The 16,068-nt window shown below is 37.0% G+C and overlaps 2 protein-coding genes across 2 annotated transcripts in view; one reads left to right on the top strand and one right to left on the bottom strand.

Annotated features, from left to right (window-relative positions):
* LOC140442663 (GTP-binding protein Di-Ras2) overlaps positions 1–16,068 on the top strand; it is a 1,562,201-nt gene that overhangs the window by 554,099 nt on the left and 992,034 nt on the right. The window lies entirely within an intron of this gene.
* LOC140442661 (trypsin-1-like) overlaps positions 1–16,068 on the bottom strand; it is an 84,294-nt gene that overhangs the window by 56,147 nt on the left and 12,079 nt on the right. The window contains exon 3 of the mRNA XM_072533656.1: positions 470–605. Within this exon, the coding sequence (XP_072389757.1) occupies positions 470–605 (136 nt within the window). The remainder of the gene's footprint in view (positions 1–469; positions 606–16,068) is intronic.

The following is a 16,068-nucleotide window of genomic DNA, read 5'->3' as shown; positions in this document are numbered from 1 at the left end:
CTTTTCACTTTATAATATGGATTATAGTAATCATGTAATCAGTATGTCATAGTAATTGTTTATTTTAACCTACTCACTAAAAATTGTACAATGGGAATTCACTCTATAAAATATTGCAGTTACCATAACTCCTAAATAAAATCAAACAAATATGTCATTTATTTAGATATGCTAAAAAAAATTAAATTTTTATTCTTATAGTTGTAAGTATTAAAATATTCACTTTGTTTACATATAATAATTAATTATTCTAATAAATTTACAGTTTTCTCCTGAAGAAGTCACAAAGTCGTGACGAAATATTGAGACTGAACAAATACAGTTTTATTTCCTGACCGATTGCTGATACTATAAATCAATATATATATATATATATATATATATATATATATATATATATATATATATATATATATATATATATATATATATATATTTATATATATATGTTACATATAATAATACCTACCTTAACAATTGCTATATCATAATCGTAAAACCTTCTTGGTCTGAATTTTTCATGTATTATTACATTTTCTATTTTTATGGTAGTATCTGAGCGAGTAAGATTAGATGTTCCAGCAATGATTGACTCTGGCTTTAAACTAAAAAAGACTATTTTAATATTATATATTACTAAGTAATATTGGTTTATTGCTGTAGCAGTTTAAAGTCGTTTAAAAAGAGATTCGTTTTAAAAAGAGACTTGCTTGTTCTTTCTAATTAAGTATCCAATACCATAAAATATTTTGTTTCAGTAATTTGTAACGAAAAATATTAAAAAGTAAAACTGAAAAAATTCGTATATTTAGTAATAGACTTTTCTTATTGCGTCTCCTTTCGAAGATCCAAATGCAATTGTAACTTTGGCAACTGCTGCTCGAAAGATTTCGGCGGATAAACGGTTAAAACATCTCCGTAGGTCCTTTAACCATGAGTTCTGATATATTTCTACCGATCTTTTGCCCTGTATTTTAACTTATCATTATCAACAGCTATTCAATCCATTGTCGAATGTTAGCCTTCCTTTGGTGTCTATTCATTTTTGTTAGTTATTCTGTACATCCATTCGTGACCAGGTATTCGCTTGATGTCATCAGTCCATCTAGTTTAAGGTTTGCCTCTACTTCTCTTGTTCTCTCTTGGTCTCCATCTCCATTCTGTAATTTGCTTCTTCCAACGGCTGTCTTCCATTTTTCCTATGTGTCCTACCATTTCCATTTTAACATGGCAATTTTTTGGATTACATCTGTAACTTTTGTTCGTCTTTTTATTTCTTTATTGGACTTGCTATTGCTAAGCTTATTGTTGAGCATTCTCCTTTCCATAGTTCTCTGTGTCACTTACAGTTTGTGAACTATGTTTTTAAAAGCCCATGTTTCAGTTCCCAATGACAGTACCTTATAATATGAGTTTTTTAATATAACTTTTAATATGATTCGGACTAATTTATTATCTTTTACCTCTCAACACATGACCAATGTGTTTTCCTGTCTTTGATCGAGCTTAGAAATGCTTAGAAATTCTCAACATCTATCAGTATATATACATTTCAAAAGCATCTATTTTTTACTGTTTTAGAGGTTTATTGATTAACTTCCACATCCACAGAGTAAGACAGAGAAAACATAACATCTGTACATTAATAAAACGTAAACATAATATAGATATATATATATATATATATATATATATATATATATATATATATATATATATATATATATTAGTAGTATAACTGAGACCTCTACTTGCAAAACAACCAATCTCCACTTTTCGGGCAATCTGACGTGCATACGCCACTGGATTCCTTGTAAAAAGACGCATCCCGCTATGCATAAATTTCGTATCATAACTACCAAACTCCCATTGAAATTAAATAGAGAAAATTAATTGTTGTTTCAAAACGACCATTCTCCAAGGTCGTGTAGGATTCAAAACAGCCAATATCCCTCTGCACCAATCAGAGCGCTGGATTGTATCACGTGGTCGGTGATTTTTAAGATGGCAATCATACTAGTGTCAAAGCTGAGAAAACGAACATTATTTTCTAAAGTTTTTGAATTTTAATAATAAATGGAGACAACACCAGAAGTATTAACGCCTACAAAGTGCAGAAAAAGAATCGCACAACCAGAGAAATGGGCGAGAAATGTGAGAAAACGGCTAAGGTTAGTATATTTTTAAATCTATATAGAAGAAAAAATGTCGTCTGTCGTGAGTGCAAGATGCTTCGCAGTTTTGTTAAAATTCAGGGAACATGTATAATTTTCATTGTTTTTTTACATTCAAAAAATGATTTACATATAATTACCAGATATTTAGAATAGAATGTGAATTTAATTTATTTGTAGGTATGGGGAAACGAAGGCGCCTAAAATGCCAACATGCAAGCATGACGGGAGAGCCTACCAGTGCACAAAACTCAATATTGCGGATGTGATGGCATTTTATAAAGCTTTTCATAAAAATGAAGAGAAAGTTAAACAAGATACTATTATACTGCAATTCCTAGATTTAAACCCTGTTCGCAGACGTCGCCCAAAAACTGGAGTAAATCGTAATAAGACAACTACATGCAAGTGTTTCATAAAAGGTCCAGATGGCAAGTTACCCGTTTGCCAAAAAACTTTCACTAATGCCATGAGGATCACAAGGGGCCGACTCCGAACTATAAGGAACAATTTAAGAGAGGAAAGTAATCTTCCATGTGAGAAAAGGGGAGGAGACAAACGAACGCATTTATATAAAGAGAAACTGAGGAGCGTGGTCGAATTTATTAAAAGTATAAAATGCGTGGAGTCTCATTACTGTAGGGGTCGAAGTGAGCGCAAGTATGCATCAGGTGATCTGAGCATTAATAAACTGTGAAAAATTTACAACGCTCAAGCCAAACCAGAGAGACAGGTAAAAAAATGATATTTTCGAATGATTTTTAATAGAAAATTTAACATTTCATTTAAGGCGCCACAGACGGACATGTGTTCGACATGTATTTCACTCACTAAAAAAATCTCAAAGGAAACGACACCATCGGTGAAGCAATCCTTCATGGCCGCTAAAAGAATTCACAAGCTTAGAGCGAAAGCCTTTTTTGCATTATTGAAGGAATCTAAGCCTTATTTATTGACTTTATCCTTTGACTTGCAAAAAAACCTTCCGCTGCCTAAAGTCCCGGATCAAGCAGCGTACTACAGCAGACAGCTGTATGTACATAACTTAACAATCGTAGTGGGACATTCTAAAGTTCCATTAACGAAAGAAAATTGTTTTAGCTATGTATGGTCAGAGGATGAGTATGGCAAGGGCTCTAATCAAGTGGCTTCAGCAATGTATCACAGGCTGTCTAACACTGATTTAAAAGATATCAGTGTCGTAAGATTAATGTGTGACGGATGTGGAGGCCAGAATAAGAACCAAATAATTTTATCCATGGCAAGTTGCTGGCTGATACAAGCGCCAAAAAACATAAAATATATTGAAATAGTGTATCCCGTTCGAGGGTATTCCTTCTTGCCATCAGACAGGGTGTTTGGGACGATCGAGAAAAAACTTAAAAGGATGCAAGTTATTCCGACACCTGAGGACTATTTTAAAATAATATCTGAAAGTACAACTTTGCAGCGCCCCAACATGGATTTCAAGTTCTACGATTGGAAAACCGAAGGATTGTCTACATTCAAAGCACTGCAGAGTTGGCACTTTTAGATATCTAAAATAAAAAGGATTTGTTTGGCAAGATCAACAAAACAAAATAACGTCGTATTAGTTAAAGGGGACGAAAGCTACAACTCAAGCATCGGTTTGTTTAGAAGTATTTTAAAAAAAGGTAGATCGACCATTAACATTAATCCAAATGAAATAGGAGTCGGGAACTTGGCCAATATTAGTAAAGAGAAATTAAAGGACGCAAGGAAGCTACTGGAAAGTCACTACGGCGAAGAATGGCAAAATGATCCGAAACTGGCTTATCCGAAGTCTTAAGAGTATAGAATTTTGGTATTAATAAATATTTTAATGTATTAAGTACTGTTATTATTAAATATTTGTGTTTTTACTACAAAATAACCAATCTCTTGGTCTGTTCATTTCAAAATGGCCAATATCCACTTGTTAGTTGCAAAGTAGCCAATCTCCAAATATTTTTCTTTACTTAAAAGAGTATTTTAATACCAAGAAACTGGCAACGAAAAACTAATTTTGAATAATCAAAGTTTATGGATAACGAATTTTGTGGCTCCAGGTTTTACAAATATGTCTACGGTAAAAAATTACGATTTGCGGCAAATTTTCCAGGGTGGAGATTGGTTGTTTTCCAAATAGAGGTCTTAACTAAAATAATAAAAATAGTTGTAACTTAATATAATTTACAAAAATAACTTAAAATGACACAAACAATGAATATACAACATAAACCACAAGGTAAGTAAGAAAATGAGACCATAATAAAGATACAGTGAAACCTCGATTATCCGTCAGGGCACCGGACCAAGGGTATGACGGATAATCGAAACGACGGTTAACAGAACATTAAAAAAAAATTAAAAATTCATAGTATAACTCTAAAATTTTAGTTATATGTTTTATTTGACAATATAAGAGCAATTTATGTTAGTACAGTCGAAGTCAATGTGATTTAAAATATTCCGAAATTATTGTTTGTTTTATTGTACTTTACATTTTGCAATGGCTGAATTTCTTAATCGGCGTAAAATCATCAAATCTACCTTATTTGCTTCTTCTTACCGAGAATACCACTCGATGAATTGTTGTATGTGCAATGCAGCTTCTCTAGCTTCTTTACGCAAATCTTTGTGAGTTGCAATAGCATCATCAACATCGCCACCGTCAAAGTCTGTGTCAGCTTCTGAATCAGTTTCGTCCGCCTCTGTTGCCATTTCAACGATTATATCATCTGTCAGCAATCGATAGCCGTTTGCGTCCTTATCACAAATTAACCATTCGTTTATGTCATCTTTAGGCAACGAAAATAAAACAGTTGATTCAGCCATAACTTCATTTGTTACCGCATCACGCTAGGATGTCACGGGGCATTTTCATCTTGAGTTGATTCAGGCCATAATTTATTCCACGCTCTTTTCAGCGTTACTTCCGAAACATCAGCCCAAGCATTAACAGCATTGTCGACTGCGTGTTTTAAATTGTATGCTTTCCAGTATTCTGGCAAAGAATATTCCTCTTCTATAACTAGGTTTTGAAAAAAAAATTTTCTGTGTCTTTTTTTAAATGTTTTAGGGACCAATTGATCCATTGGCTATATCAATGATCTTTTATTCGCAGGCAGAAAAGAGCACGTGATATTTCCATCGTCACTTCGCAGTATACCGGCTTCAGGATGGGTAGGTGCATTGTCCAAAATGAGAATCACCTTTGGTGGCAAAATTTTTTGCTTGCAAGTATTGTCGAATGTCCGAAAAACAAGACCTTAGAAAAATATCTAAACAAATTTTGGTTTGCAGTACATACCTTTTTGAACCAGTTAGCGAATATTTCCTGGGATATCCATGCATTATGTTGTACGTAGCAGTTAACGGAAAGCGCGTTCATATTTATGCCCTTGAAACAACGTGGTTTTTTGATGTACCGATCAATAATAAAGGAAGACGATGCTCACAACTTGAATTTGAACACATCATTGCTGTGATTCGTTGCTTTTGCGTTTTAAATCCGGGCGCATATTTTTTAGAAAGTGTAGTAACTGTTTTCGTTGGCAATGCTTTGTAGTTTAAACCAGTTTTATCCGCATTAAACACTTGATCGCGTGTCACACCATATTCATCGATCATAGCTTGAAACTTTCTTTTATATTCTTCAACGACTTCAATACTTGCGGCGCTCAATTTTTCAACTTCGATTTTCAGTTCCTGTATACCGTGGCATTTTTGAACTTTTCCAATCAACCGCTGCTTTCTTTGAATGAAGGATCGCCATTCAATTTCATGTTGAAAAACAACGCCTTTTCGCCAACAATTGGTCCAGACAAAGGAATAGCTTTGGTTCTTTTTTAAATGAACCAGAAATACAGAGCCGTGTCGAAACTCATGGATTGTTGTTCTCGGAACATCATACTTTTTGCGACATCAATGCGACAGCAGAAATATCTTTCTTTAGTTCTGCAATAATTTCTATTTTTTTTTTCAATTGACAAAACTACACGTTTTCTTTTTGATGCTCCAGATGTGGAAGGATTCATTTTTCAAAACTTAATTGATCAAACGACTAAGTGACACAATCAATGTTCGAATTTGAATCAAACTGAATTATGATGACACACAGATATTGACTGTAATAATTATTGTGCTGTGCGTTTTTATTTTTGACTTGCGATTCTAAAAATATAACTCTAAAAGCACGCTATCATTTATCATTACCTATTTAAATTCAAATTTAATCCAGAGCCCCGAATAAGAACAAAAATTATTTACAGAAAAAAATGCGGTGGTGTCATAACTGCACATGTACATTTCAACGAATTTCGTTTGGCTTATCGTAATGTTTAAACAAAATGAATTGATGACTAAATTTTTACTGATGTAGTCAATATAACTTATGTATGGACCCTGACGGTTAACAGAGGTGACGGTTAATAGAGAGACTGATAATCGAGGTTCCACTGTACTCGACATCCAATGTTCATTCGAGAGTTCATTGCATGTAAATATTTTTGAAGTTATGCTTCTATATGCACGGTCGGCGTAGGAAATTTGCATGAGAGTGAATCTGTGAAACCATTACATGTAAGATAATGAGTAAGAGAGAGACAAAAGATATATTTTCTCTCTCTTCCTCTCTTGAGAATAAAAATGTTCGTTTTGTATATATTTATATTTAATATTATATATTGTATATATAATATATATAATATAATATGTATTAATATTATTATTTATGTGATATGTTTTGTATTATTTAAAATTAAACGTTTATAATTATTTTTAAAATAATCACTGTTTTACCGAGAACTGTCAATTTTGAAATCCGTTAGTGTCATGTCTAATTGGCAAATCCTTTACGTGTTTGGTTCATACGCTGGTGGTTGTGAGTTCGAATCCCAATTATGAATTTCCTTTTTTATTTTTGAAATATTTAAAAACCTCACGTTAATCTTATTAAATATATGTAATATACGCAAAAAACATAAATTTTAAACTAAAATGAAAATTTACAACATAATCCGAGTTGTTGGTTTTTTATTTTTATCTTCGTTAAGTAAGTTATAAATGTATATTGGCAGTTTTAAATACTTATGAATATTACATTTTAATTTATATTGTATTATTATATTGAATTATGTTACAGTGTATTTATTGTATTGTAATTTTTATATTAATCAAAAACAAAATAAACAATAAATTTTACTGCAGAGTATGTGTAAATTTTTTTTGCATTCAACTCCTTTTATACAAATATAAAAATAAAAATATATGTTTTCATTAAAATATTGATACAATCCTTCATTTACAATACTCCTATTACAGGTCAAATGTTTGTATACAGCAAACGATGCACCATATACCTATATAACTAATTCTTTTTCTCTTTCTGCTCTCTCTTACCTATAGCATTACATATGTAATTATTGTGCAGATTGACTCCTATATAAATTTTTAACGGCGAACGCGTATATAGAAGTATAACTTCTACCGGCAGTCCCATTGGACTGCCACACCTGTTTTTTATCCTTTTTGGGGTTTGTCTTGAATGTGGTTTTTATGTACAAAGGTAAAAAGCTTCGAAAAAAACGTCTCAGGGGCAAGTTGTCTTGGCGGTTGGATTGTGAAGCACATTGGAGACTGTTAAGATGTAGCCAATGTTGGCGAAATCAGAGGTGAAAGGTTCTGACTGGAATTTGATGTTCTTTTCAGATTGCCTGTGTGTTGTGTATGTGTGTGAATAGGCTTGAGTGTGACAAGAACTAAGTCTCTAGTTACTATTGTTCCTGCAAGCCGTTTTTACGTTTTCAGCCAACTTTAGAACTAGTATATTGCACTAAAATTCCGTTGTTGGCTGATTGCGTTAATGGACAGACCTCGTCAGCTTTCCAGAGACAGACCTGCCACAAATCAGCGTATGAGAGTGTGTGTAAAGGCATGATATTGATGGACATTTCGTTGATTGCTATTGTTCAGTCAGCCGTTTTTACGTCTCCAGCCGACTTCAGAACTAGTGTATTGCACTAAAATTCTGTTATACTCGGTTCGCTATTCCCAGTCCGAACTGTCTAGTGAATTTAGTAATTATTTTTTTGCGAAGTTAGTTACTTTTTGACAGACTAAAAGTGGCTAGAAATTACTATACAACCAAGCACACGTACGTATAGCCAATATTAAAAGTAAACAAACTAAATAGTAAATAAAATAGAACTTTGCGAATTACCGACAATAAATATATATTTATCTGCACCATATAATAAATATTTATGTTAAATTATAACAACTAAAATATATTTTTTAAATTATACTACCCAAAATTTGATGTGTTTAGTATACACTTCCACTATTTAGAATAATTCTTTTTTTTTTAAACAAAGTAGTATGCAATAGTAGGATACTTTAGCTATTAATACTGAGAAATAGGAATTGTTGTGTTGTAGGTTTCCGACAATGAATCTGTCAAAATATGCCCGAGCTAAGCGAATGAAGTTTATCGGCTAGTTGCGTTAACGGCGAGGTCACGTTAGGTTTAGTGAAAGAGGACCCCTTTCATTGTTATGCCAAAGTGTGTTTGTATACATTGTGTTTGTGTGTGTATGTGTTGTATGCTCTCTCGACGATGACGAAAACTGTGTTCTCTAGTGACCATTGTTCCTGAAAGCCGTTAATACGTCTACGAACAATTTCAGAAATAGCGTATTGCACTAAAATTGCAGACCTCGTCGGAGTTCTATAGACAGTTCCAATTAATGTCGAGTCAGACAAAGTTGCGTCTATTTCCTCGGGGGACGGACAGGCATCAGTGAGAAGTGAGATTGCGAAACCGCAAAAAATCAATCTTCCCCTGTCCGTGGCAAGAAAAGAAAGAAGGATTTGATTGAAGATAGGTATGGAAAGAAAGCAAAGTAGCCTTAGGGATGTCAGCGTATTAATTAGGGAGGTTGTCAATGCAGGATTGCATTAGAACTGTGATTTGATTAGAATGGATGAAAGATAAAGTTTTTTGTTTTTTGACTTATGAGTTCGTACGTGGCCAAGAGAAGAATAGGAACTTTTAAGGGTCTCTTGGGTGTTTGATAGTGGGACTTTATTGACTCTGGAGGTAAAGCTTCTGTTAAGAGGATTTATTCTCTTGAGTATGGTTGCAACTTTTAAAATGTTCTAGATTTCACTAGATGGGAATCTCCACATTTTGTAGTTTAGTTTACGCAAAATTCTACGTTTTGCTGTTGGAATTATTTGTTTCTAATAACTTTTTAGAAAGCAGTATAAGTTAGCCTTACATTATAATGTGTAGAATATAGGTTTTATAAGTATATATGTATAAAAATCTTTGTTGTGCCAATTCTTCCTGCAAGTGATCTTAGGAGTTGGGCTCTGTTTCTAATCATATCTAAAGTTTCCTTTAGATCAGGATTCTAGTTGAGAGTCCTTCTGAATGAAACTAAAAAATGGGATGCTGTCGGGCTGATAGTGATCCTTTCTCTCAATAATTCCATGGGGATTTGGTAATGATTATTTCTGTTAATTTTGGTTGCTGTTGTGGGGCTGCGAAATATAATTCTTTGTTTTTTGCAGAGTTTAGTGGGACTCTCTACTTTTTGCACCAATCTTCGATGCCGTTAAGTAGAGTTTGTGCTCTCCTAAAAGTTTCCTCAGGATAGTATGTTCTCGATGTTGTGAGAAAAGCCGTATCACCTACGTAGAGAAATAACTGTGGTGCTTGCACTGAGCCTTGGGGAACTTCAGCTTCCCAGCTCCCAGAACCTTTGTAGCTATGGCGATGGAGTTATTGTTTATGGCTTGAATGACTCTGGTTGTAAAGTCTATCAATGAATTTTGTGTAGTTTCACCAGCTTATAATCCACATTGAAATTTTGAGATGTTTGTGAGTTTAGAAAAAATCATTTAGTTTCTCCTTAAGGATATACTCAAGAACCCTTCCTAGTGTGTTAATTAGACAGATGGGTCTGTAAAATTTTACATCGTTACGAGGTTTACCCGATTTGGGTAACATTATTGAATTCTTCACTTTCCAAGGAGTGGGAAAATGAGTACTTTAAGATAAGCATTGATAGTTTTTGTTAGAAGAGGGATAATTTTGTTAGGAAGTTCTTTAAAATACTGTTGTGAATTTATTAATTGTTATGTCTTTAATTTATAATGTCTTTACTAATTTATTATCTTGTTCCTACTTTAATTTATTAAAAGGCACGATAATTTATATAAGTTTATTAACCACTAATTATTACATAATTTATTATAGGCGAACGTAACAAATTCGCGAGCGCGGGTTCAGAATTAACTGTCCCTTCCAAATAAAGTTCCGTTATTATATACCAGTGCCGTTATCTCGAATAGTCTAAAACCTTCGATGGCGAAACGGTAAAAGCAAACTGGATTTCCCTCGCATCGCTTCTGGAAGGTCGCTCAGGTAAATCGAGGCCTCTCGTAAACTCTACAACATATTAGATTAAAAACATGTTTTAAAGGTTAAAACTATGACTCATATTTTTACGTAACATTGCCCCCCTCTCAAAAGATGGTTCCTCCTGGAACCTTGTTGGGACTAGAACTGGAACGGTATGCTGGTATCGGCAACTGGACCCTCTTTTACAACTTCCAGTTGTATAAAAATGACAAGGGACGGTTTTCTCTCCGCACCAGTAACTATGCGGATTGCAACAGACTAACACCTGGACTTCGGTGTCTTTAAAGATCTCCTCCACCATATTTCGGATAACCCTCCAATCTAATTGGCGGCACTCCAACTTTGGCATGGCTAACTTTTGCACGTCGGACTCTAGTACGTGCCCTCTCAATTGAAGTAAGGCTTCCCATACATCTCGGTAGGTAGGTTGGTCACGGGCAGTGTCTTTTGTTACCAGGTAGAAAAGGTAACGTGATGCATCTTGGAGTTTCAAGGTTTTACCGGGAGCTGGCACTTGGCATTGAAGTTCTGCAACTCGACCAAACTTCCTTCGAAAGACGGATGCCAACCCTGGTGCGTCTTTGATACTGGCCGGGATGGTAAGGGCCAGCGAGTAGTCATCGGGGAGCTCGAGTAGATCTTGCTTTTCTTCAGTGGTAACACCATGTCTCGCTTTACCGGTACCTCCATAGGCACCCATGAATTCCTCAAACGTGAGGTCAAACACATCTTGGACTTGGTTTACTTCCACTTCTTCATCTACGTCGTGGTCACCTTCGAAAGATGCCAACCGGTTATGGTGTACTATCATCGGCTTTCCCCTCGGAATCTTGCTTATTCGGTAGATGACATCGTTGATCTTCTCCATGATGAGGTATGGACCTTCCCAAAACTGCTGCAATTTGGGAGAACAACCTTTTCGCTTCTTGGGATTATACAGCCATACTTTGTCGTTCTTCTTAAAGCAACCCTTTTCGGCTTGTGTATCGTACCGTTTCTTCATTCGGTCGCTAGCGATCTGAAGGTGGGAACGGACCAACTCATGTACATCGTCCATTCTTCTTCGTAATTCGATCACATAATCTTCACCTGCTACATCTTCTCCAGGTCGACACCCAAATTCTAGATCACAAGGTAGTCGCATTTCGCGTCCGAATAGGACTCTGGCTGGTGTCTGGCCCGTTGATTCGTTAACAGCAGATCTGTAGGCCATTGTGAAGAACGGAAGGTATTGGTCCCAGTCTCGCTGATGATCGGACACCATCTTTGTCAAATACTTGCCAACTGTCCTATTCATTCGTTCTACCATACCATCCGATTGCGGATGATACGCGGTAGTTCTTGTTTTCTTCATGCCTAGTCTATCACATATTCCTTGGAATAGATCACTTTCGAAGTTCCTGCCTTGGTCACTATGGATCTCCAAAGGCACTCCAAATCGGCTGATATATTCTTGGATCAACTTATCTGCAACGGTGGCGGCCTTCTGGTCTGGAAGTGCGTAAATCTCGACCCACTTAGTGAAGTAATCCATTACTACCAACATGTACTTGCCCCCATTTTCACTTTCTGGAAATGGCCCTGCAATGTCCAAAGCTATTCTTTCAAACGGGCTTCCAACATTATATTGTCTCATAGGAGCTCTCCTTTTCCGGTGAGGCCCGTTACTCGTAGCACAAATAGTACATTTCTTACACCAGTCTTTTACGTCGTCGGAACTGTTCATCCAATAAAACCGTTCCCGAATTCGCTGAAGGGTTTTCCTTACACCAAAATGCCCTCCCGATGGACTGTCGTGTAACTGACGAAGTACTTCGGCTATTCTGCTCTTTGGGATCACCAACTGTCTTCTCTTCTCTGAACCGTCATCATTTTCCAGGACTCGTTTAAGCAAGCCATCTTCGATGATAAATGAGTCCCACTGGGCCCAATACGTCTTAACTACTGAGCATAGGTTTGATATTTCCTGCCAAGGTGGTCGACGGTTTTCCTCTTTCCATTTTCGGATTTTCTGTATAACTGGATCTCTCTCTTGTTCTTCCCTTATCTTAGTAGGCGTCCAGTCGTCGTTGACAATCGTCGTTCTTAGCACTGCTGCTTCCTTGGATTCCGTTTTGTTGCAGTGGGGACACTCTGCTGGGCATGGCCGTCTGGAAAGAGAATCAGCGTTTCTGTGGCTAACTCCGGCTCGGTGCTCAATCTTAAAATCGTATTCTTGGAGTCGTTCGATCCACCTGGCTATCTGACCCTCTGGATTCTTAAACTGCATCAACCACTTAAGGGCGGCATGGTCGGTTCGGATTAAAAACTTCCTTCCATAGAGGTATTGATAGAAGTGCTCTACTGATTTCACTACTGCCAGAAGTTCTCTTCTCGTGACGCAATAATTCCGCTCAGGTTTTGAAAGAACTTTACTAAAATATCCGAGGACTCGTTCCTGTCCTCCTTGAATCTGAGACAGCACTCCTCCAATTCCCACATTACTTGCATCTGCATCTAAGATGAACTCTCCTTCTGGCAGTGGATACCCTAAAATTGGTGCTGTTATTAAATGCTTTTTCAAGGTCTCAAAGGCATTTTGGCAGTCTGTATCCCAGCGGTAATCTCTTGCTTCCTCCGTAAGTCGCGTTAATGGCTTAGCGATATCTGCAAACTTCTTAATAAACCTCCGGTAGTAAGTACATAGTCCAAGAAAACTTCTCACTTGATGTTTGTCAGTTGGTTTTGGCCATTCCTTAATGGAATCGATTTTTCCTTTATCCACGGCCACTCCTTCTTTACTGACTATATGACCCAGATAATTGACTTTACCTTGAAATAGCTGGCACTTCTTGGGGTTTAGCATCAATTGGGCAGCTTTAAGTCGATTAAAAACGTTTTCTAAATTCCTCAAATGATCTTCGAATGTCTCCCCCAAGACGATTATGTCATCCAAATAAACCAGGCATGTTTTCCAAGATAACCCTCTCAACACATTTTCCATAAGCCTCTCAAATGTCGCAGGAGCATTACAGAGTCCAAATGGCATAACGTTGAATTGCCACAATCCAGATCCTGTGGTGAAGGCTGTCTTTTCTTTATCTACTGGGTCCATTTCTACCTGCCAGTATCCAGACTTCAAATCCAAAGTGGAAAACAATTTACTTCCAGCCAATGTGTCCAATGTGTCATCGATCCGAGGCAGAGGATAACTATCTTTCTTGGTAACGTTGTTCAGCAAACGGTAATCCACACAGAACCTCGTCGTTCCGTCTTTCTTCTTAACCAGGACCACCGGAGAGACCCATGGGCTCGTAGAAGGTTCTATCACCCCGTCTTTCTTCATTTCCTGAACAATCGTTTCAGCTTCCTCTCTTTTCGCCTGTGGTAATCGTCGAGCTGTTTGACGAATTGGCTTAGCATTACCAGTATCAATTTTATGCTTAACAACACTAGTTCTTCCCGTCTTTCCTCCTTTCGGTACGAAAATATCGCGATACTGCCGAAGAAATTCCCTTAATTTCCTTTTCTCCATCTGATTTAGAGACTGTCCTGCGACTGCAACCATTTGGTCGAATTTATCGTTGGAATTATCAGATGTTGTCGCCTGACGGATTATGGATGTCACAGGTACACAAGTTCCTACTTTTGTCTCTTTCTTTATGGTCACTGGGTAGTCGTTGACATTGATAAGTCTCACAGGAATTTCCTTAGCCGAAGTCACCAATTCCTTTCCAATTATGATTCCACGGCCAACCTCATCGTCGTGGTTCCAAGGCTCCATCATAACAGGTCTCCCTTCGTCCACAAATCCCTGTAGCCGCGCTACTATGATCGTTTCGCTTCTTGCAGGCACGACTGTATCTTCTGTAATGGCTGCTTGCACAGTGTTGTCATTATGTGGATGGAGAAATACCTCCTCGTTGCCAACTTTGATTACCTTATTCTTAAAATCCAATTGGAATCCATGCATATTCATTACGTCCATTCCTAATATAACATCCTCTTCGATGTCAGCAACTATAACAGTATGGACGAACTTTTCTGCTCCAATTCCCAATTGTACCTGGATTTCTCCATGAATGTTGGCATTTTCACCTGTAGCGGTCCAAAGTCGCAACCTCGTTGGTAACAGTTTCTTTCGGCTGTTTATAACTGTCGGGCGTATGATGGTTCTGGTCGCTCCGGTATCCACCAACAACGTATGCTTTTTACCATTTATGTCTCCATCTACATATACACTATCTTCACGACATTTCAAAGAAGCTATTAGTATAAGAGGGTCTTTGGAAGAGTTCCGGGTCGAAGCTGCCCCCCTAAGGTTGACTCGTTCTGGTTTTCCTGATGGTGAGTTTCTTGATTTTATGGTCTTCTTTTTCTTGCATGTCATGCTTTTCATCAAATTAAAGAGCTGGTCAAGTTTATCTTCGTCTCCTTCCTCTTTTACAGTCCTAACTTTACTGTACCCGCCAGAGGCCTGCGTAGCTGACTCGTATTCGAGGGCGGCGGATAGGACATCAACCAGCGTCTTGTGACGAGCTAATCGCAGTGTTCTCTGCATTTCATGATCACGAAGACCATCAATAAACGTTTGAACGGCCAATTTTTCCATCATGTCTTCGGGAGCTGTTGGATAAGCGTATCGTACTAATCTGGCAATATCTACCTCATATTCTTGAAGAGCTTCATCTTTCTTCTGTCTACGATTTTTAAGCTGTGACTGATATACATGCTCCAAATGTTCGTGGCCATATCGCATATTTAACCTCTTCTTCAGTTGTTCGAAATTATCGGTCTCCTCTACGGCTATGGTCTGAAGCACATCTAAGGCATCTCCTCGAAGGGCGATAGTCAGGTTTACAGCCTTTTCTTTTTCAGACCATCCATTTGCTCTTGCGGCTGATTCGAACTGTTTCATGTAGTTGTTCCATGATGATTTTCCGTCGAAAGTTGGGACTTTAACATGAATAGAACCTCCACTTCCTTCAAATTTCGGCCGTGTCTCCAACTTAAATTTCGTCTCGTCTTCTTTTATCTCCACTGTAATCGGATTGTTACCTCTCTCTGCTGTCCCTGTTTCCTCCATCTTCTTTTCCATCTCTTTCCATATCTTTTCTTCGAAGGCCAACATATCGGCAGCAACTTGGTCTTTTAACGAAGACATTCTATCGTCGAGGGCAGACATCTCAGAAGTGACTTTAGAGATGTTAGCAGAAACTTTACTTTCCAGAGAAGAAATCTCGTTAGCAACTTTGTTTTCTAATGAAGCGATGTCGCCGGATACTTTGTTCTCCAATGATGCGATGTCACCAGAAACTTTCGAAATATCGCCAGAAACTTTATTCTCCAATGATGCGATGTCACAGGAAACTTTGTTCTCTAATGATGCGATGTCACCAGAAACTTTCGAAATCGACGAGATAACAGCAATATGCTTGTCTTCAAATATATAAGTTTCCGGATCCAAACCTTCTTCTTTTAAAG

The sequence above is a fragment of the Diabrotica undecimpunctata genome, chromosome 6 (genome assembly GCF_040954645.1).
Source record: "Diabrotica undecimpunctata isolate CICGRU chromosome 6, icDiaUnde3, whole genome shotgun sequence".
NCBI lineage: Eukaryota > Metazoa > Arthropoda > Insecta > Coleoptera > Chrysomelidae > Diabrotica > Diabrotica undecimpunctata.
This window is presented reverse-complemented; position numbering and strand designations above follow the sequence as displayed.